General features: G+C 46.9%; 1 protein-coding gene across 1 annotated transcript in view; it reads left to right on the top strand.

Moving 5' to 3' along the window:
* The window catches only part of Rab4a (RAB4A, member RAS oncogene family), a 28832-nt gene that overhangs the window by 3655 nt on the left and 1635 nt on the right, over window positions 1-23542 (top strand). Inside the window, exons 2-5 of the mRNA XM_052729396.1 lie at window positions 14788-14868; window positions 18292-18406; window positions 19890-19952; window positions 21233-21387. Coding sequence (XP_052585356.1) covers window positions 14788-14868; window positions 18292-18406; window positions 19890-19952; window positions 21233-21387 — 414 coding nt within the window. The remainder of the gene's footprint in view (window positions 1-14787; window positions 14869-18291; window positions 18407-19889; window positions 19953-21232; window positions 21388-23542) is intronic.

The raw sequence follows: 23542 nt of genomic DNA, 5'->3' as shown, positions 1-23542 counted from the left end.
GCAGTGAGCCTCAGGTTAGAGAGGTCCAGTACCCAGCCAATGTACCCCCCAGCGTAGCTGGCAACCACCAGAAACTAGGAAGAGGCAGGAAGCACCCGTTCCTGAGCCTGCAGGAGCTCAACACTGCCACACCTCACTGCAGCCTCTGGCTCTGACAGCAGATACCTGTCACGTTAAGCCATTGGACTTGAGGAACTTCGAGGTGCAAAGCCTCCGAAGCTATCTCACAGGTCTTAGTTGTTATGCAATGAGTCTTGAAGAAATGTAGGCTTGATAAGGCAATTAGGATTGACAAGGATATCTCAAATAAAAAAGCAACATTTTTAAAGCCCTTTCATTCATAAAGTAAAATTAATTTCCTGTTAGGAGAATCCCCTGAATCCCCGTCGCCTTAACTCACAACTGACAAAAAATTTAAACAGTTCGAGCAGACATCAGAAAAAGAACATTTGTTTGATTCAGTACATTTTTGATTGCCAAAGTCGTAGTTTTCTTTTTCTTATTCACTGAAAACTTACTGGTGAGCATTTCAAGAAGCAGGGTCTGGGCCTGGGGTGGGAGGCATGTCCATGATCCCGGCACTTAGGATGTGGAGGCAGGAGGATCAGAAGTTGCAAATTATACATACTCACAGTAATAATAATAATTTATGTGGTTTCACCTGTAAAAGGGTCAGTTCCAGGGGAGAGGCTCCCCTAAAGCTCCAGATGTAGAGGTGCTGTTGGCTCAGGAACTGTGTTTGAAATCTTTATTAGGCGTGTCCAACCTTTTGCTATTACATGATTTTGTAGTCTACAAATGTGTTGAGCAGCATTCTTAGCTATCCTGGGATGCTTGTGACCATGGGTAGAGGTCAGACATACATTAATGTAGTTGATATGACTGTATTGTATCACAGCTTATCCAAGAACATTGGAAACATGATTCTTTGGCAGAACAAGATCAGTATTCCTCTCATGGTCATCTGGGTGCTAAAGCCTGTGACTTTACTTCTGATTCTGGGATGCCTCCGATTATATAGTACCAGTTCACCATTAGTTCCTAAGGATCTTATTTCTCCATCCCCTCCCTAACTATTCCACCTGGGTGCCCCCAGAGAATCAGAATACAGTGTGTCCCGTGCCCAGTCACATAACCCTCTGCCTACCCGGGCTGCTGCTCTCTGAGTCCCCACCTGCCTTGGAGAAAGCACCATTTAGACTGTTCCCCACCCTCAGCTCCTGAGTCCAGCTCTCTGCTAAGTCTCCAAGACGCCTTTCCACAGAGTTCATGTTACTGTTCTCCCTGGAAGGGGCAAAAGGTAGTTGAGTCAGGGCTGCTCGGCCAGATCCTGAATAAAGGGAGGTTCTCTTGGTTCCCATCTCAGTGACTTGGCAGGTATGGAACATCCTGAGGCTTGCTGCTAGCACATCTACCCCTGGATCTGCAGCTTCTGCAGGCTTCTCATGGGACCTACAGCTCCCTGGATGTGCATGAGAGAAGGGGCCTTGAGAAAATTATGTTGGAATTCAGTATCATTGGAAAACCATGATGATTGAGTAAATTAAATTCCCCAAACTTTCCAAATTCTCCAAAAAGCAATTTCGTGTAAACATAAGTTTGAAATTTTCTTCTTGCTGTAATAGTGGTCCTTCTTTTAAAGACCATGTCGGTGGGTTTTTTAAGAATTCACATGTTGGCCGGGTGGTAGTGGTGCACACCTTTTTTTTTTTTTTTTTTTTTTTTTTGGTTTTTCGAGACAGGGTTTCTCTGTGTAGCTTTGCGCCTTTCCTGGAACTCGCTTTGGAGACCAGGCTGGCCTCGAACTCACAGAGATCCGCCTGGCTCTGCCTCCCGAGTGCTGGGATTAAAGGCGTGCGCCACCACCGCCCGGCATGGTGCACACCTTTAATCCCAGCATTCAGGAGGCAGAGGCAGGTTGATCTCTGGGAGTTTGAGGCCAGCCTGGTTTACAAAGTGAGCTCTAGGACAGCCAGAGCTGTTGCAAAACCCTGTCTCAAGCCGGGCGGTGGTGGCGCACGCCTTTAATCCCAGCACTCGGGAGGCAGAGCCAGGCGGATCTCTGTGAGTTCGGGGCCAGCCTGGTCTACAGCGCGAGATCCAGGAAAGGCGCAAAGCTACACAGAGAAACCCTGTCTCGAAAAACCAAAAAAAAAAAAAAAAATTAAAAAATTAAAAAAAAACCCCTGTCTCAAAAATAAATAAATAAATAAATAAATAAAAATAAAATTCTGTATCAATTATTCTTAATAGACTTTTTTTTTTTTTTAACAATTCAACATTGACTCATTGTGTAGATCAGACTGACCTCAAACTTAGAGATCCACCTGCCTCTGCTTCCTGAATGCTGGGATTAACCCAGCTATTTTTTGTTTTGTTTTGTGTGTGTGTGTGTGTGTGTGTGTGTGTGTGTGTGTGTGTGTGTGTGTGTGTATGCCACATGTATGGGTGCCCACAGAGACCAAAAGAGGACATCTGAGCTCCTAGATCTAGCATTGTAGGCGGTTGTGAACTGGGTGCTGGGATTGAACTCTGATTCTCTGGAAGGGCAGGAAATGTTCTTAACTATTGAGTCATCGCTCCAACCCTGAACATTTCTTTGAAATGAGAAAAGGTTCAAGTTGTTTCTGGAATTTCTTCTCTCAAACCCTCCTAGGGGGTGTGGTCAAACTGAGTTGAGTTTTTTGTTTGTTTGTTTTTTTGTTTTTGTTTTTGTTTTTTTTTGAGGCAGGATTTCTCTGTGTAGTTTTGGTGCCTGTCCTGGATCTCGATCTGTAGACCAGGCTGGCCCCGAACTCACAGAGATCCGCCTGGCTCTGCCTCCTGAGTGCTGGGATTAAAGGCATATGCCACCACTGCCCCATGAGCTGGTATGTTTTTATCATTCTTAGTAATTCTAGCAGAACGTTGCCCAGTTAAAGATTTGGAAGCCTCTGCTAGCCTGCATCCTGGCCTGGGCCTTAGCCCTGTTGCTGTGATGGAATTTCTGAGATAGGGCAGTTGTGTTTATCTGTTTGTTAAAGACTTACTTAACTTTTATGTGTATGAGTGTTTGCCCGGATGTATGCAAAGATACCGTGTGTGCCTGGTGCCTGCAGAGCTCAGAAGACAATTGGGTGCTCTGGAGCTGAAGTTGGGGGGATTGTAATATGGATCAAGCCCTCACCCGGTGTCATTGTCCCGTTTCACGGCTGGGTTGTTTTCTGTGCACTTGAAGGCTGTGTGACATTTGCTAGTCAGTGGCTATAACTGTGGCATAAAATATAAGATGACACAGGGCACTGTTGCTTAAAGGGTAGAACTGGGTGTCATGCCTATAGTCCCAACATTTGTGAAGTAGAGGTAGGAGGGTAGCCTGGGCTATATGAAACCCAGTCTTTAAGAAAGATTTTTAAAAAAAGGAACCACATTATAGCAGAGAACATAAGGCAAGTAAGTACCGTGTACTTACACATTTTATTTTATTTTATTTTATTTATTTTAAGCTTGTCTAAGAGTTCCAGGAACTGAGTAGAACAGCCTTCAATCCTAGCTCTCAGAGTCAGAAACGAGCAGATCCAGTCTGGTCTACACAGAGAGCCACAGGCCAGCAAGGGCTGCAAAGTGAGACTTTGTTTCAAAAGTAAGAGTTCCAAGGGTAGTTGATGTTGTGAAAGACTTGGTCAGTACAAACAAGTGTGTGATGGCCGTGGATCTGACGTCTAGTAGAACCCGTGCTCCGGTGTGCCTCCAGCAGCAGCTCACAGCACTTAGTGGCTGCATCTTGTGGGTGTTTCTGCTTCTCTCCTCTGGTTTTGTGTTGTTGTTTCAAGACAGGGTTTCAGGCTGGAGAAATGGCTTAGTGGTTAAGAATACTTGCTCTCTTCCAGATGACCCAAGTTCAGTTCCCAGCATGCATATCAGGTTGTTCACAACCTGTAACTCCCCTGTTACTCCTGTTACTCCAGCTCCAGGGGGTCTAATCACCTCTGGCCTCTGCGGGCACCTGCATTCATGTGCATATACCCACACAGACACACATATGCTGTTTTAAAAATAAGAAATAATAGGGCTGGAGAGATGGCTCAGAGGTTAACAGCAAGCACTGGCTTCTCTTTCAGAGGTCGTGAGTTCAGTTCCCAGCAACCACAAGGAGGTTCACAACCATCTGCAATGAAATCTGGTCCCCTCTTCTGGCAAATCTTTAAATCTTTAAAAATAAAAATAATAAAAGAGACAGGGTTTCCTATAACCCAGGCAGGCCTCAAACTTGCTTTGTAGCCAAGGTTAGACTTGATCCTGATCCTTCTGCCTCCACCTCCTGAAACAGACTACCTGATTGAACCACCATACCTGGCTCCATCTCCTCACAGGTGTGGCATGCTTTGGCATTTAAACCTTAAGGAGTCATGGTATTTGGATGGGAGAAGAAAGGACGCTATTCATAAAGTGCTAATAAATTATGAATGTAAGGTCTATTTTAGAGAGACATTTATCATTTTCTTTTCAAACATAAATTTTTAATCACACAGAAAAGCACTGGAGACTCAAGAACAAAAGCAGCCCTCCTTCATCACCGCTGTTCATATAAGTAGAGTGTGCGTTTAGCAACCCCACTGTCTGCTGGTGTACCTTCCACAGCAGTTATTAGGAGAATGCTCACAAAGTAAACACAGGTCTGAGCACAGCCCATGGATCCTTGTGCAGATCAGCTCTTGCTTATGATCAAAGCAAAAACTTCCTTTCAATGCTAGTCTTCAGGAACAGAGGGTCCAGGTGAGCATCTGCCTTGGTCCTCTGTACAATCCAGGGCACAGCCAGCCAAAACAAGCTTTGATGTGAATCCATTTGAGAAACAATTTTGCTCTCAGTCAGAGAAGATAAAACAAAAAAGACAAAATAAATAGAAACTTGACTTGGAGGCCTGGTTTGACTATTTTCTTTGTGGTAGAAGTCAGACATTATGTTAGTGGAAACAGAACTCTAATAAAACCCGTTCTGGAGATCAAATTTCCTGGACTGACAAGGTCACGTGGGTACTTCACAGCGTCTGAAAATAGGGAAAACAAGCGTCCCTGCTGAGGACCCAGATCTGAAGCCAAGGCCCTGCCAGGCCTCTGAGCCAAGTGTGGGAGGACCTGGTTCTGCAGCTGCCAGATTCATGTGACGGTCGGATGAAAGCTGGGCAGCCAAAGAAGTGACACGGTGACAAGCAGGCTGTAGGAGACCTGCCCAGGTACTGCTGGGCAAATCTGTGCCCCGCACTCAGCTTGGAACCCCAGTGGGGTGCTCTCATTGGAGAGCCCCTGTGCATTCAGGTGTCTGGCTTCCTTGTTACTGATTGCAGAGGGAACTCCTGTTTGTCCCAAGTCATGATGACATGGTAGCCCCTCATTTACTTTCCTCTCCAACTCCCTGTGTAGACAACTCCCATCCACTTCTGATGCTGCTGCCTCCGCCCTGAGTGCTGAGATTATAGCTGTGCACCACCACGCCCAGTTTAAGGACACTAGGTATCAACCCCAGTGCTTTGTGCATGCCAGGCTGGCTCTCTACAGCCATAAAAACATTATGGACGCTCTGGTCTGTTTTAGGACTGCAGTTCACGCTCTTTAGTTGCACATGCCCATGAATGGACTATCTCTAGCTGTTGTCAGGCCTCAGCTTGACCGCTGTCTGACGCCCTTCTGACACCAATGATAGTCCTGTGCCCAGTGCTACACTGGGGACTTTCCCCACGCAAGCAGCAGGTATGTGCCTGAGTGGGCAGTTAATCTTACCTGCAGATGGGGGTGGAGTCCGATAGTCCAGAACTCAGACCCACTGTGAGGTGGGCCTAGGTCCCATGTACAGGGGGAGATGACCAAGAGGCTAGCCTTCAGCAGTTCTACTGATGTGACCAGATCTTGTTGACTCACTGTGTTCCATACAGAGCAAAATCTGTCTGTGGATCCAGGGCTAACTAGAGCTAAAAGGTGAGAGTGCATAGTGGTACCACAGACTTCGGAGGCCTCTAGAGCACAGACACTGGCCATCTGAACAATGTCCCATTGCTAGGTCACGACAGCAGGAGGTCAGACTCTCAAAGATGATGAGACCTCAAGTCTCTGCCCTCCGTTGTCAAAGCTGACACCTCATGAACCAGCTCCCCATAAAGGAGGAGCTGAGAGCGAGTTGATTGTACTCTGTCTAGCATGCTTACCTGCTCTCCCAGTAGGCCATGGCATGTCAGGAAGGTCCTTTGGGTCGGCCACAAGTCAGGTTAGCTATTCACACTGGGTGGGGTCACACACACTTGTAATCCCAGTACTTGGGAGGTGGAGGCAGAAGCCTAGACTGCATATTAAGACCCTGTCTAACATGGAAAAGCTGTTCAGCTCTCTCCCTCTTTCTCTCCTCTCTGTCTCTCCTCTGATTGAAATATTTTTTAAGTCATCTTGACAGATTATTTGCCCTTATTTCTTTATAGAGTTTGGCAGGCTTCATCCTCCTGTTAACCTAATCAAATTCGACAGTCTACTCCTTAATACACCCCAAATTTGTTCCTCATTAAGGGCAGCTGTTCCAATCAGACCTCTTTATCTTTAGTTCACTGTGTCCTGCACTGGCAGCTGACTTCCCATTCTGGGCTGCTGACCCCTTAGGAGGGCACCAGACTTTGCATTTCCTGAAATACGCACCCCCTTCATGCTGAGCCCCGCCAGCCCGTTAGAGTTGCCGTCGTCCATGGACATTCAGGCTAGCCATCGTCAGGTCATCTGCCGAGCGTCCTGCTTTGTCCTCAGCTCCTGACGTGGTGCCCGAAGCGTCTGTACAGAGGACAGGTCAGCTCCTCAGCCTCGCGGCTCGGCAGGGTCAATTCTGGTCATCTCCTCTCCTGCTTTAGGTATTCAGTTCCCTGACTTCAACCTGGGCATCCTCTGTCCAGTTCCTATCACTGACCACATCCATCCTGACATGGAAGTTCCTGGGCCTTTGAGAGGCCATGGTCTGCCTCCCTTCCAGATACCCTGCCCTCCACCCCTGGCTCCAGCATCTTTATCTGTTGCCACTGCTTCTCTGTGCTTCTAGGACATGTGCTTTGCAAAGTCCTGGCCCAGTCCTTAATCAGACCTGCTGCGATAGGACAGAGAGCTTTGTAGGGGGAGATGGGGGCAGGGGTGCAGCTTGTTCACCCCAGCACTCTCCTGTATGTCAGCTGTCTTCCACATCTCAAGCCATTATCCGCCCCGGTGGAGCCCACCAGTAGATGAAGATACTGGCAGAGGATGTGCCCACCTGTTCCAGTCAGCACATTCATCTGTGCCTTCCCTATTGTCTCAGAAGGAAGTCTTGCCATCCAAGATGAACCGGCCTTCTGCACAAGCTGTCCCCAGGTCTCAGTTGCTGCATCTCATCCCCTCCCCTCCTTCTTTCCTGGTGTATCCACTACTCTGCATCCCCTTCTAACTCTCTACCTCTTCCCTCCCAGCTTCTTGGACGAGCTGCCAGTATTTCCATCCACACAGTATCACTTCATTCTTCAGCCCACTGTAGTCAGGATTCTGCCATGCCTCAAGGGCACGGACTTCACCTTTTCACGGTCAACCCCTGTGAGGGATGCTTCCTGTGGGCTCACCTTGTTGGCTTGCAGGTGTTATCAGCTGAATCTGCCACTCTGTATCTCAAAATAGATTCTTCTTGCAACCTTTGGCATCCCTTATATGGGTCTTCGAATTCCAAACTAAGCAGGAAAGTAAGAACCGCTCCCCCCCCATGCCTCCATCCTACCTATCCAAAGCTAAGTGCCATCCAGCCTGAACCCTTTCTGTCAGGAAGAGGGACCCCTGGAGAGAGTCCTGCAGTTCAAGGGCCTCCAACCTACCATGGCATGCAGAAATCTTAGCATCAAAGTGGCTACATGAAGGGAAAACCAGGACGGTGTCAGAACTTGTGTTCAAAAGCTCTCCACTGTGAGGTTGGCAGCGTGCATGAGGGTGGCTGTCCTGGAAGGAGGCCACTATGTTTGTGTCTCACGTACCTCTTTCCCCTTCCTTAGAGAAGTGGGCAGCATTCTTGGGAGGACCCGGATGCTGTCCCCTGAAATCTGGTGTTGACACAGACTGCAGGTGGCAAGTCCCCCTCCCCGCATAGCATCCTCTCATCTTGGGGGTTGCACATCCCAGTTCCAGATCAGTTTTATGCTAACAGTCAGAAGAAAAGAGCAGGATCCCATGATACAGAGTGGGGCCATGGTCTGAGACTGGGAACAGGCCCAGGATTAAAGCAAGATGGAGGTCACAGACAGCAGCAGCTCCACAAGCAGAGGCGCCGTTACTCACCAAGCCTGAGGTCACTGGCACGGGCTGTTTGGTCATTTTGACCTGTCCCCTACTGCATACCCTGCTTCTGTGCCTTAGCTCATGGTCCAGCTGTGGGTCTGCTGGGGTCTGGGGAGGAGGTAAGGGCACTGAATGTCATGTCCTCTGGCAGCTGTGACTGTTTTTACTCTGTAATGCCTCCATGGAAGGGTGGCTGATGTCTCCCCACTGATTGCTGATTGCTTGATAGCTTTCCCATAATCCCTTCTGACATTTATCATATGGAAAGTTAAAAGTACACTGGTATAATGTCCCATTTTAGCATTTCTATTTTGGGATACAGACTTTTCCCTGCCTTCAAGCTAATTCCTCCCTGAAGAAACCATTACCTTGTGAGTATAATAACCATGGGGTTTTCAAGCGGATTCAGGGAAGAAATACCCTAAGAAGAGAAATCCGTTCCACTATGATTTGGGAGGAAACAAAGGTCACAAAAACAAAACAAAACAACGCGGAAGAACCCACAGCTCAGCGTCTACTGTGCTGTCACTTGAGCAGCCCCTTTTCATGTTAGCCAACCCCCCTCTGCTCTCTCCCTTTTTGTTGTTTGGTTGGTGGATGGGTGGTGTGTGGTGAGGGCTTGTTTTATTTATTATTGTTGTTGAGATAGGGTCTCACAGAGCCCTGGTTGGCGCCTACATCCTTAAACAGCTGAAGTGACTTTAGATTCCTGATTCTGTTGCATTCATCTCCCAAAGTGTTGATTACACCACACCGGTCCCACACAGTTCTCATTACAGTGTTTTAGTGGTTGCTAGGGATACAGCATTATACACGTGCAATATGTCATCACTGGCTGTTGCCATTTACCAGATCCAGGGGAGAACCCTTGCCTTCCTTTGCTCCTACCTTCCCTTGATTATAAGATGTTATGTATGTGTATGAGTGTCTCACCTGCGTGGATGTCTGTGCAGCACATGTATGCAGTGCCCTTGGAGGCCAGGAGAGGGCATGAGATCCCCTGCAACTGGAGTTACAAAAGGTTGTTGCCTGCCGCATGGGTTCTGGGAACTGAACCCTGGTCCTCTGCAAAAACAGCAAGTGCTCTTAACCTCTGAGCCATCCCTCCAGCCCCCTCTTTGTATTTCCTTAACTTCGCCATTTCTCACTTACTTAGGCAATTCTAGTACGTATTTCTACAATCATGTCGGACAAAGTCATCATTTTGTTTTTAAAGCAGCCATACATAGTTTAGAACTAAAGAGAAGGAAGGCCAGTTGCACTTGCTCATAACTATGTTACCAGAATCTGAGAACTCCTGACTCTCAAAGGAAGAGGAACACCTAGGCGAGTAGCTGTTGCGCCCATCACTCTGACCTTACAGTTGGGGCACCCCATCTCCTTGAGGGAGTCTTCCTTCCTGCTGATTGCGCCACACTCTCTGTCCACTTTGTCCTTGTCTGTGTGTACACTTACTCCTCTCAGCAGTTCAGTGTTATTTTTATTATGATAATTTTTGTTTTAATTTTTTTTTAATTATTATGGCGTGTATGTGTATGACGGGTGGGGCACATAATGTGCCACCATGCTCCCACCTTTACATAGGCTCCGGGGATTAGTCTCAGATCATCAGGCTTGCCCAGAAAGTACCTTTACCTGCTGAGCCACCTTGCTGGCCCTTGTTTTGAAGCAGGGTCTCACACTGTAGCCCAGGCTGGCCTTGAACTCTTAGTGATGCTCTTGCCTCTGCCCCCCAAGTCCTGGGACCTCAGGCATGAACTACCACACCCAACTGATTGCTTTAATGTCATATATATATATCACTGTTTCTTTTGGTGTTGATCCCTCTTTTACAGAAGTTAGAGTTCCCTCTGTCCTCTGTGTCTTTGGGGTTCCCCTGTTTTCTTGGTGACGCTCTGTTGTCTGCTAGTAATTTTCCTCCAGCTTCTGCTCCGCTCCTTCTGCCTTCATTTTGTCCATCTCCTCTTTAACGTATTTTTGTTTTGTTTTCTCAGCACTGGAGACTGAACCCAGGCCCCTGTACACACCGGGCATATGTTCTCTACCTAGTCATTAACACATGCCCAGCCCTCTTCTTCTGCTTTTCATTATGAAACAAACTAAGTTGTCCAGGCTGGCCTTAAACTTGAAATCCTCTTGCTTCATCCTCTCAAGTAGCCGGATGGCAGGCCTGTAGCACCAGGCCCTGGGAGAACTTACATTTAATGGTTGTCTTTTCTCTCCCTAGGCAATCTAGACTCTATTCTACCCATTCTCTCAAGCCTCCTGTTCCTTCACTTTTAACTACATTTTCATGTTATTGGTCATCCCGATGACCTCTTACCAAGCTGCCCTTTAGCAGGTCCTGAAGACAGGGTCTGCACACATTGAGGCACTGAGATGATTCCCATGCCCACTAGCCCCTGTTCTCTGTGTGTGAACTCCAGGAACCTCACATAAATGGGATCATCAACATTTGGCTTATGTCACGTATAATGTCCTCATAAGGAGTTGTTTCTTTGTGTGTTTTATAGCTTTAGGTTGTAAACATCTTCAGAGGGCCATGTGTGGGGAACCTTTGTGTCTCTAGTCAGGGTGTGCCCTTCTGAAGTGATCTGCATCGCTTTCTGGGGCATATTATTGTTGATTTCCTGATTCAGAGTATATTGTCTGAAATAATTACAGTATCAGCTCATAATTCATTGTCAAAGGGGAATGTTTCCATCCTCTTGGGAGGAATGAGTGGGCTTTACTAGTTGTCGGGGCACTCCAGACCCCACCCCACCAAGGCTGCACTCTGCTACTGTTCCAGAAAAGCAACATCATTCTGTTTTCCTAAACGCTCCATTGTACTTCGATATTTGGCCAAAGTGATTTCGAACAAGCTGTTTTCTATGTATAGCCTCTTACTTTTTGAGCGTCGGTGTTTTGTTGTGATTGTGTATCTTGCCCGTCCCTTCTCCATCACGGTATGCCGAGCTGTCACCCTTTGGCCGGGTGTGGCAACGGTGCAGTCAGCAGTTAGTTTATAAAGGACAGCTCAGCAAATCCCAGCCCGTGTCCACACTGGGCTATGTGAGTCCAAGGTCCAGAAGCAGGGATTTATGCTCTTCGAGCAGTCTTTAGTGTGCCCTGGGAGTCTCCCTTTGCCTGCCTGTTGCCAGCCTTTACCTTCTCCCTCTCCTAAGGCAACAACAGACCCAACTTTAGCTCTTTTTTATCTTCTCTTTATAACTTATACAACTTTGTTTCCTAACAAAAGAGAGTGTTGAATAAGGTTGAGAAACTTCAGTTCCCTTTAGCCTGGCCATCTTAACCAACTGAAATTTTGAGTATACATTTCAGTGATATTAGAGTACAGTCGTATTTCATGGGGTTGCTAGAGAGATGGCTTGGAGGTTAAGAGCACTGGCTACTCTTCCAGAGGACCCAGGTTCGATTCCTAGCACCCATATGGCAGCCTCAGTCCCAGGGGAGCTAACTCCTGCCCTGCAAAGGCACTGCATGCACATGGTGTATAAATATACATGCAGGCAAAACACCGATACAATAACTCAAAAATAAACAAGCTCTCCACTAGAGAGCAAAGACGGAAGCACAGTCACGTTGTGGAATACGGTGTCCACCACCGTCTCTTGAATTCTCCTATTTCCAAATGGATGCTCGTGCCCATGAAATGGCAAGTCTCCAATTCCACCCCAGGCCCTGGCAATCTCTCTCTACTTTCAGTCTACTCTGAAGACCTCACGTAAAAGGATTCCGTATTTGTCATTTTATGACGAGTTTATGTCACTAGCGTCCTTCAGACACTGTTAGAGCAGTTATTAGGAGCTCTTTCCTCTTTAAGGCTAAGCCCTGTTCCATTGAATGGAGATAGCACATTTTAGGTATCTGTTCTACTGATGGACATTTGAGTTGCTTCCCTGTTTTACTACTGTGAATAATGCTGGTGTTAAAGTTTTATTTTATTTTATTTTTTTTTTGTTTTTTTCGAGACAGGGTTTCTCCGTGTAGCTTTGCGCCTCTCCTGGAACTCACTTGGTAGCCCAGGCTGGCCTCGAACTCACAGAGATCCACCTGGCTCTGCCTCCCGAGTGCTGGGATTAAAGGCGTGCGCCACCACCGCCCGGCTAAAAGTTTTATTTTTTAATTTTATGTGTTTTGTCTGTGTGTATGTAAGTGCACTGTGGGTGTACCTGATGAGTCAGAGCCCAGAGGAGGATGTTGAATCCCCTGGAACTGGAGTTAAAGATGGCTGGAAGCTGCCATGTGGGTGCTGAGAAACCAACCCAGGTCCTCTGCAAAAGCAGCCAGTGCTCATAACTGTTAAGTCATTTCTCCAGCCCTTATAATAACTTGTTTTTGAACCAGAGTTGAAGTTTATTAAAAGTTTTTGTTTTGTTTTGTTTTTCGAAACAGGGTTTCTCTGTGTAGCTTTGGCGCCTTTCCTGGAACTCAGGCTGACCTCGAACTCAACAGAGATCCGCTTGCCTCTGCCTCCCATGCGCCAGGATTAAAGGCGTGCGCTACCATCACCGGGCTATTAAAAGATATTTTGATATAGATTTTATACTTAATGATTGAGAGAAAGAGAAGCACTCAGGAAGAAAGTCAGACACATGCAAGAACGTGTGTGTAGGCATCTCAAAGAGGGGCGGCGTCTCCATGTCATGCTTTAAAAACATACAATGAGAAGCTGGAGTGACTGGTGTTTAAATGCTGGCACAATTCTAATGGCACTGTGCCATGATTTTCTGCCACCATTTGGATATCACTGGAGACCAAATAGGCTTAATTTCTGAGTGATGATTATAGTTCTTGGAAACTGGTAACAGGGCCATGCCGAAAGCCAGCAGCTGCCTCAGCTTAATGGGGGAGAGCAGGGAGTGGCTAGGATCATCAGCACTTGGTCCTATCTGGAAGATGATGTGGTCTGGCGAGACTTAGGAATACAGAGCATGGGTACCAGGCAGAGGAGGAGGGGGGGGGGGGTTGCAGTAGGTCAGGGTTAAGACAAGGTTAGGCTAGGCAGGTCCATTCAGAGGACAAGGAGCCAATGTGTGGAGCTCCCAGTTGGGCAGGACTAGAGTTCGTACTAAAGAGAAAGCAGTTGGCTGGGTGAGGTGAGTGCCTTTAATCCCCGCTCTCAGGTGGGCAGGCATATCTCCAAGTTGAAGCCAGCTGGTCTACAGAGCAAGGTCCAGCCAGCTAGAGCTACATAGTAAGACTCTATCAAAAACAGAAAGCAAGCTAGCCATCATGCCTTTAATCTCAGCACTTGGGAGGTGGAGGCAGGCAGATCTCTGGGAGTCTGAGGCCAGCATGATCTACATAGTAAGGTCCTGTCTTAGAGAAAGGGGGTGGGGGAGAGAGAAGGAAAGAGAAAGAGCAATTGAAGTGCTGGGTATGATAGTACACTTGTAGTAGTGCACTTATGAGGCAGAGGCAGGAAGATCAAGAGTTCAAGACCAGCCTCTGCTACACTGAAAGTTTGCAACCCTGACTTTCTGAAGCTACTTCATACTAATTAACAAATTCCATCTTGGAAATCTTTTATTTCAATCTTGTAAAAGGAATATACCAAGAGCTGGAGAGATGTTGCAGAACAGTAGTTCTCAACCTGTAGGCTGCAACCCCTTTGAGAGAGGGGGTCAAATGACCCTTTCATAGGGGTCACATATCCTGTATATTAGATATTTATATCATAATTCATAACATTAACAAAGTTATAGTTATGAAGTATCAATAAAAATAATTCTATTGTTGGGGTCACCACAACATAATAAAAGGAACTGTAATAAAGGGTCACAGCAATTAGGAAGGTTGAGAACCACTGCCTCAGAAGTTAAGAGCATTCATTGGCTGATCTTCCAGAGGAATCAAGTTTGATTCCTAGCTTCTGCATAGCAGCTCACAACCATCTGTAACTCCAGCTCCGGGGCATCTGTTGCCCCCTTCAGACCTTTGCACCGCACACACATGGTCGGTACACAGACATACAGGCAAAATACCACTACACATAAAATAATACATTTTTAAAGGAATATTCCAAATTACGACCCTGTCTGCACCGAATCAGACACTAGACCTTGCAGCCTGAACTTGGCCTCAGCTGCCTTCCAGGAACTACAGCCAAGGGATGAGAAGTGATGCATGGAGCTACATGCCTGGGAACTCACCTCTGTGTAGAGAAGAAAGGAACAGATTTTGCTTGCAACTAAGTCTGTGTGTTTGTAGTGGTTAGCAGGGACCAGTTTATTCACTGTCAAAGTTAATTTTCAACCTTCAGGTTTCTGAAGTTGTTGAAGGAGCAGTTTGGAAAAGCTCCGAATATATCCGAAATATGCAAATGTAAAATGTGTAGACATGAAAAGGCAAGCCAGTGTGTGTTTTCACAGAAGATTCAGTTACCTCCTCTATCATATCACTAGATTCTATGACCATATTCTGAGTGTGTTCATAGCTCCCTTTAAAGTTATTTCTTATTCTTTTTTTTTTTTTCTTTCAGACTTCTTGTTTAAATTCTTGGTCATCGGAAATGCAGGAACCGGCAAATCTTGCTTGCTTCATCAGTTCATTGAAAAAAAATGTGAGTGAGACCAGACATTTTTGTAAAGTCTGAGCACCCTGGGCACAGAGGTGCTTATGGGAAATCTGAGCTTTCTGGAGGGGGAACCCATAGCTTCGAAGTACTTCAATTCTAAGTTTTTATTATTTGAAATTTTCATACATGTATATACTTCGATCATCTCCACCCCCAGCCCCTTATCCTCTCCACCTCCCTCTAGAACCCTTCTTCCTAAGATGCCCCAACCTCTCCCTACTTGCATGTAACATCACTGAGTTTGATTAAGGTTGCTTGCATGCGTATGTGTGGGGGGTTATTTACTGCGTCATCGAGAGCAGACAGCTCACCACTGGCTACACTCTGAAGTAAAGTGACTCTCCCTCCCCTAGCGGCCATTGACTGCTAATATCTCCTCAGCTAGGGCTAGTGCCTAGTGGGCCCCTCACCCATCCATGCCGGAGTGTTGACGGCCCCACTTCGTGCAGGTGACTTCCCGTCAGTGCGGTGAGTTCGTGACTGCAGTGGCCGCGCCGTGTCCAGAGACAGCATTTCACAGCAGCCCTCCCCACCCTCTGGCTCTCACACTTTCACCTGCTCCCCCCTCCCGCCCACTTCTCTGTGAGCAGCAGCCAGGCTCTGTCTTCAGCACTTTGAGCAGTTGTGGGTCTCTGCATCAACTTCTGTCCACTCCAAAAGGAAGCTTCTCTGACCAAGGTTGAGAGCAGCACTAATCCACGGGTAGAATCATAAACGTTTAGAAGGCAGCTTGACAACATGTCCATTTAGCAAAACAACTATACTAGGTTCTCCGCTGAGGTCTATAACCTCTCCAGCATGGGCTTTTGGCCAAGATTACAGTGCTAGGCATGAATTTCCTCCTGTGGGGCAGGCCTCAAATCCAGTCTGAAGGTGGCTGGTTCCTTCTGTAACATCCAGGCTACTGTTGTGCCAGTGGGCGTGTCTTGCCTGGTGGGTCAGTATTGTATCCCACAGGGTCTACCACTAGGTCAAAGGACTTTTAAGTAGATTACAAGGTTGTGTTTTGGGTTTTGTTTCGTTTTGAAATATAAGGTCTTGTTATGTAGCCTTGGCTACATGACTGAAACTTACTATGTAAACCAGGGTAGCCTTGAACTCAAAGAGATCCACCCAATGCTCCTTGCCTTCTGAGTGCTATTATTAAAGGTCTGTGCCCAAATAGGTTGTATTCTTAGACTTTTACATGACAGAATTTTTATTAATTTAGTATTTCAGTTTAGTAGTGGCTCAGTTATCGTCTTTTCCTATCCTAAGAGATGACAAGATGGTTAGCATAGCCAAGGATTCTTCAGCAGGGACCCTGTTTCCGGCAGAGCAGCCAGATACACATTGGAGTGCAGTTGGGCAGGTTATAGCCTTCAGTTGCTCTGGGTGGCCTTTAGTGCCTCTCAGGCCCTTCTGTCTCCTGTCCTGTCTACAGGCCAGGAAGTGAAATGGAGAACTCAGAGGTGCTCCTGGGAGGAGTGTCTGTTACGGGGGACTCTGGACACAGCCCCACATGCTTACGTTGACTAGTAACATTTAGGAAAGGGAGATTTGATCTTTCTTCCACAATATATGAGAGTATGGAAGCCGGTAGGCTCAAAAAAGCCCTTAGAATAAGCAGAACTGTGATCACAGTGTAAAGAGCTGTGGAGAGTGATCTGCTAGTTTAGGGCCGTCAGAGGAAAGCTCGACACAGAACTGGCGTAATAAAGTGCACCTAAGGTGGGAACCCCTCAGGTGGGGAAGAGTACAGAGTGTCTTGACAGAGAATGAAAAGATGTTTCTGGAATTTATTCTGCCACTTCCTCTGCCCAGCATAGGCTCTAGTGTGGTTTACCAACAGAGGTGGTTGGTTCTCTGTACGTTCGCTTGCTTTTGATTTTTGGAAACAGGTCCTCACTCATCCTTTAGCTCTCGGGCTATAGCCAACTTGGTCCCAAATCCATGCCGGTCTTCTTGCCTCAGCCTCCCAATTGCCAGGACTGCAGGCATGAACCAATACCCCTGACATCCTTTCCGTAGCTAGTGTCTGCTCCATCTCTGAAAAGAACAGAGCAGCCAGGCAGGGTGTGTATCCATCCCTAACTGTCCCCAGAGCCTCAAGGACGAGCTCGCTCTCTCCTTGTCACAACAGCACGCCTCCACCTGGGCTGCTGCCGAGGTCCTCCGTGCAGTGTGCCTGGGGTGGGGGGGAGGGGCTTCCTACCTGATCACACTGAGTCTGTCTCTGGCGTCGGCTGGATTCACTGTCTAACCTCTCATCCTTCTAGGAAAAAAAAAAAAAAGACGCATCAAGTGGCCCCCCTGATTTCAGCAGCAGTCCGCTGTGTCCAAGTCATGATGGGAGCCGGCAGGGGACAGGAGTAGCATTTGTTCTAACTCATCCTTTGTCACAGCCACCTTGTACTGATGGCATGTCCCAGGTGTATTTAGAAGTGATGGGACTCTGCAATAAACTCATTCAAAGTTTTGCTGTGCAATGCTAGAATTAATGAACATTTGGCACCAGCAATACACATAAGAAAGGACAAAAAAAATTTTTTTCCTCAGACAGACCCCAAATCAGAGTTCTATGATCAGGTTATCCTTGGGGTCCCCTCTGTTCAGTTCTTTGGAATAACTGCACTTTGACCACCTCACTGCTGACCAAGTGTCCAGCTGGTTACCAGGCACATGCCCTACTGTGCAGCAGGCTGGTGTCAGAAGGTGGCTGGTGTCAGACTTCTCCATGGACAGTAGGGTGTCACAGGCTCAGGGCAGCCTCTTCCAGTCACTATAGCACGTGTTAGGAGATGGGGGAACACCCTACTGTCTCTTTGAGAAAAGGAATCACGTGATTTAGTTAGTGTCATTCGTCAGCTGACTGTTAGAGATGGATGGCTGAAGCTAACAGCCTTCCCATCTGCAGAGCCCTTGGTATGTCCCCTGCTGTGGGAGGTCTTTCTGTACACTGTGAATATGTGTTGCTCTGATTGGTTGATAAATAAAGCTGCATTGGCCTATGGCAAGGTAGCTAGAGACAGGCAGAATTCGAAGCAGCTAGACAGGAAGAGAAAGGAGAGGCAGAGAGATGCCAGCCTGCCACCCAAGGAACAACATGCCAGCAGACTGGTAAGCCATGCAACATGTGGCAAAATATAGATTAATAGAAATGGATTAATTTAAGATATAAGAGCTAGCCAGCATGAAGCCTGAGCCATTAGGCCATACATTTGCAAGTAATATAAGCCTCTGTGTGTTTACTTGTCCTAGCGGCTGCCGGATGGGCAGGACACAGGAAAACTTCTGACTACAGTCCCCTGCCCCACTTCTTTTTACTATTTTTATTTTAGCCCTTGATCCTAACATTACTGTTTAAATCTGTGAATTGTTAACTTCATGTTCTAAAATGTAATTATTTGTTCTGTTTTTCTTTTTTAGTCAAAGATGACTCAAATCATACCATAGGAGTGGAATTTGGCTCAAAAATAATAAATGTTGGTGGTAAATATGTAAAGTTACAGATATGGGACACAGCCGGACAGGAGCGATTCAGGTAGCTCTCTTAATTTACTAAGAATACTTGAACTTGGACTCAAACTATTTAGCTAGATTCCCTCACTGCGTGTGGTCTCAAACCAACATGTACACTGATTTCAAAAGCTCCAGCTCAGCCTGGAAGTTCTCACTGCTCAGAGTACTGACTGGACCCCAGATACCAAAACAAACAAGCAAGAGACAGCACTAGATAACTAGAACCTCTGAGGTGGCGGCAACTCAGTCAGGAGGCTGTGACGCTGAGCATCTCTGTAGCTGGGTTCAGCTTTCGTGATGTCTGTCCTTTGGTGTTTTGAGGCAGGGTCTAGCTGAGCAGTCTGGGTAGACCTCAGGCCCATGACCCTCTTGTGTCATGCTCTTGAGTGTCAGGATGACGGGTGTGTAGCACCATCATAGCTGTAGTATGCTGCAACAGGACCAATGGCTTTTTCCACATTACACTTCTGTGAGGAATTTTCCACATTACACTTCTGTGAGGAATTTTTAAACACCCATGGTGGGTTTTTATTCCTTTACACTAACTGCTGTACAGCCGCTATGAATCCTGCAGGACACTCCTGCACAACTGACCCCAGGTCCCTGCTAATCAGGTTGTGTGGTTAGCATCTTGTAACAGTGAATGCAAGACAGTGTGTGAACATTTTAGTCATGCTTTCTGCACAGTCCATCAAGTCATGGAGTCACCCCCACAGCAGACTTTTCACTTTTTAACTAAAATTGGGGCTATGGTATGGTGGTACCTATAGTCCTACTTTGGAGGATGAAGCAGGAGGATCATTTAAGTCCAGGGGATCAAGGCCAGTCTGAGCCATACAGTGTGAGACCATAGGAGGTGCCAAAGCAAATGTTACTTTGCTAGTATAAAAAAAAAAAATCTACCAAGATGGCTCAGTAGGTAAAGCCGGGCAAGCCTGACGATCCGAATTCCATCCCCAGAACCCCTGTAAAGGTGGAAGAAGTCACGTCACAAAGTTGTCCTCTGACTTCTACATACATGCCCCACCCCAACGTCATACACACAATAATAAAGTTTTTTTAAAAAGCTAGCAAAGAAAAATTGGCATTACAGAAGAGAAACAGATCATTGAGAATGTGAAGTGGACAAAAGGCCAGTCCTCGTAGAGCAAGCAGTAAAGAAGGGTGTTCCATGGGGCAGAGTAAATGTGGGCCGACAGCAGGAATCTAGGCTGCTCCCATCCTGGGCTTTTCTGGGGAAGGAGGGAGAGAATGGCACAGGACACCCGCAGGTGGCAGACAGAGATGGGAAGGTTTCCCAGAGCTTGGCGCCCACATAGAGCTAAGGACATTTGGGCCACATGCAGACGCCAGACCTCCTGTGCCTAAGGAGCTGCTCAGCAGAGCTGCCCCTCTTTGAAGAGAGTGCCCCTTGTCCTGGCTCTGTGTTGTGGTTCACAAGGAAACATGGTTTTTAATGGGGAGAAGTAAAGGCCTCGATTGTTAGAAGCCTGTCATTCCTTTAGGTCTGTGACCAGAAGCTACTACAGAGGTGCAGCAGGGGCACTCCTTGTCTACGACATCACCAGGTAAAGTCAACTCCCCACCACAGAGGCCACCTGGTGTTCTGCGTCCCTGTGTTGGTGAGATGTGTGATTCACTTTGGTCTAAGAGGGAGCATGGCTGTGCCCAGCAAACCTCTGGGCCCTCTCCTGGGGATTCATAGAGGTCTTTTGTGTTTGTCTGTGAGCTATTGGGTCTGAAACAAGCCTTCTGCCTCATTGTTCTTCTTCACACCATGTGGGACACATTCCGAGGTCTGCAGGGCTCTGTGAATTCGCAGAAGTGAACCAAGAGGCTGAAGATGTAGACTCAGATCACCTGGGTTCAGATCCCAGCTCCAGCCAGTGACTTTGTGATCTCTGCAGGCCCTGACCTCCCTGTTCTGGTCTTGGTTTCCTCATCTATAAGATGAGGGTAACATTCTCGGACCCTCAGAAAGCCATGGGGGAGGGGTTTAAATCAACTAATGAAATACTTGCTGCAGTTGCTCGCTGCGTGTAACAGCTTAGTTCCACTCCTGAGTTGCTCTGGCCCCATTTCAACTCCTCCATGCCACATGTGGCTGGTGACCACAGGGTTGGCCAATGCAGGTTGCAGCACATTCCTGTCCTTGAGGACATCTCATCAATGCACTGGCCTCAGGGTTTGCAGCATTGCCCTGGAAACACGTGATCCAGAGGGTTCTACTAAGGGGCCCTTCCTGGGAGGAACCTGACCCGAGAGAGAACAGCACAAGGTTGTCTGTCTCTTCTGAGAGGCGGATAACATTCCTGACTCCACCCTCCTCATTCCCCAGTGCCATGAGAGGCTCAAGCTACCAGAGTGTGATATCACTTGTGCCAGTCCTTAAATGTGGGAGCTAACCTGCAGGTCTGAGTTGGTCCTGGGTGGACAGAGCCAGGGAGTCCTGCATGTCCCTGAGCCCCAGCTCCTAGTGGCAGGAGGTCCTTGCAAAGTCATTGTGGTGAATTCCTGTGGGTCAAGGTGCCCACAAATCTACAGGTAACAGTGATTAGTGTTGCAAGCCAGGCACATACCTTGTACATGCTCAGGGCTTAGGTGCATTTGTGAAGTGAATGAAAAGTCCCCTTTCCCTTTGAACCCAGAGTGTCTGACTCATGGATTTTGTTGTAACAAAAGCTAAACATAGCCCATGGGTCTGATGCATCACCAGGCATTGAGGTTCCCAAGTCACTTCTGAGGTGCGTTTGCCCTTGCTGAAATGTTGTGCATGGTGAGGATGACTGGAAAGAGTTGCTAGTTTTATAAAATACATGTATTATTTCCACAATCTTATGTTACACAGCCGAGAAACCTACAATGCGCTTACTAATTGGTTAACAGATGCCAGAATGCTGGCGAGTCAGAACATTGTCATCATCCTCTGTGGGAACAAGAAGGACCTGGATGCTGACCGTGAAGTCACCTTCCTTGAAGCCTCCAGGTTCGCACAAGAGAATGGCAAGTGACTGTTTCCTCTTATAGCTTCTCACAGGGTGGGTCTGGGCACAGTGACATTTATTTGGGTTTAAAACATCTGGTGGAGCCGAGATTAAATTATCTTAGGAAATTGTGAAATCTCCACTGTCAACTGACTAGTTCAGCATAGCTCAGTATGTCTTTCTGCTGACAAAGGCCGGTGCATGGAAGAAAGCAAGGTGTTTACCTTCTGTAAGGACTTTTAGGTCTCTGGGATATCAGCCGTCTTTGGGTGGCAGAGTTTTATGTATCTTGAAACATGGTTGGCAGTCATCTCACATAGAAAGGAAGCAGAAGAAACACTCAGCTAGCTGGCTTCATTTTCTTACATTAAGTCATTTGTTTAAAGGTAACAGATCTCTTGTTTGTTTGTTTGTTTAATTGTTTTTGAGATAGACTCTATGTAGTCCTGGCTGTCCTGGAGCTTGCTATATAGACCAGACTAGGTAACAAATTCATTAATGTTAAAACTCCATTTCAAAATCAGCCACTGTTTATAGAGATAACAGCATTATAAACACATAGAGCCAGCTGAGACTAGGATATCCTTATGTCCACATTTGGTTGGACTCAAGGACAGAAAACTGTTTTCCCAGCCTGATGGGTTCCTACTAGGAAATAAACACGAACCAGGCATGGTGTTGGCCTGTAGTCCTTGCATTTAGGAGGGAGAGGCAGAAGGATTACTGAAAGCTTGAGGCAAGCCAGGACGATACAGTGAAACTCTGTTCCAAAAGCGGGGTGGGAAGAAAAAGGAAAGTTAGTGCAGTGCAGACCGTGTACATGAGATGATGGTTTAGAGCAGTGGTTCTCAACCTTCCTAATGCTGGGACCCTTTAATACAGTTCCTCATGCTGTGGGACCCCAACCATAAAATAAAATTGTTTTCCTTGCTACTTCACAACTGTAACTTTGCTACTGCTATGAATCGTAATCGTAATTGTCTTAGGCGACCCCTGTGAAAGGGTCGTTCCACCCTCAAGGTGTCACGACCCACAGATTGAGAACTGCTGTTCTAGAGCTATTTAGAAAGCAGGAGCTGTTTAGTGTGGCAAGTCCTCCACTAGTACGGACCAGAGGCCAACAGCTGTGGTGCAGCGAACCGCACAGAGCAGACTTTCCACTGGAATCAGCCCCTACTCTGGGGATAAAGGAGCATGACTTCAAGTGGGACTTCAGGGATAGAGAGTTAGCTCAGTGGTTAAGAGCCCTTGTTCTTGCAAAGGACCCAGGTTTAATTCCCAGCTCAACCCCTCCTTTGGCACCAAGTACGCACGTGGTGCACAGACATACATGCAGACAAAATACTCACACACACAAATGATAAGTAGTCAAGTGAGACTTCCACCCAACCTCCCCAATTAAAACTATCAATGATTAGAGAACTAGTAAAAATATCTAGGATACCCAAATGCACACATTTTCAAATTGAATGCAAATTAAAAGCCCCGGATGGGGATGGCTTTTCTTGGACAGCAGGGCTGTATCTGGCTTGGACGGACATGGGTCCTGCTTGTGTGTAGTGCAATGTAGTGATTTATCAGCTCCGTGTCTGCATTCATGGTGACTCGCAGATCACTTGGAGAAGAAAATTGGGGCTCTAAGTCACAATAGCCAGTATGCTTACTTCACCCTGTCAGTTCAGGGGAACTGATAGTGCTCATTCTTCAGTGGACTCCCCACCACTTAAAGTATCAACATCCCCGGATGTGATGGTACCTGTGATCCCAGCACTTGGGAGACAGAAGAGGTAAGAAGACCAAGATCAGTCTCAGCTACGTGAAACCTCATCTCAAAAAACCAGACAACAACAAAAATATATATTTATGGTTATAGGAATAGAGGAGTTAGGTACTGGATTGAGTTTTGCCTGTCACTATATGAGAATGCTGAGCAGTCTGTTAGCAGTTGAAAGTCACTGTCACTGGGCCAGCAAGATGGCTCGGTGTACAAAGGCACTTGCCTCTACGCCTGAGGACCAAGTTCCATCCCGGTGACCCACGTCGTGGAAGGAGAGAATAACTCCTACAAAGTGTTCTCTGACCACCACACGTGCCCCATAGCACACACTCTTCCAAAATGAATGAATAACGATAAAACATTTAAAGACCACTAGCTTCTAAATGTGCGTCCATCT

This window comes from Peromyscus californicus, unplaced genomic scaffold (genome assembly GCF_007827085.1).
Source record: "Peromyscus californicus insignis strain IS unplaced genomic scaffold, ASM782708v3 Scaffold_8__1_contigs__length_139910024, whole genome shotgun sequence".
Classification (NCBI taxonomy): Eukaryota; Metazoa; Chordata; class Mammalia; order Rodentia; family Cricetidae; genus Peromyscus; species Peromyscus californicus.
Note: the sequence above shows the minus strand (reverse complement) of the source record. Positions and strands in the feature narration are given on the sequence as shown.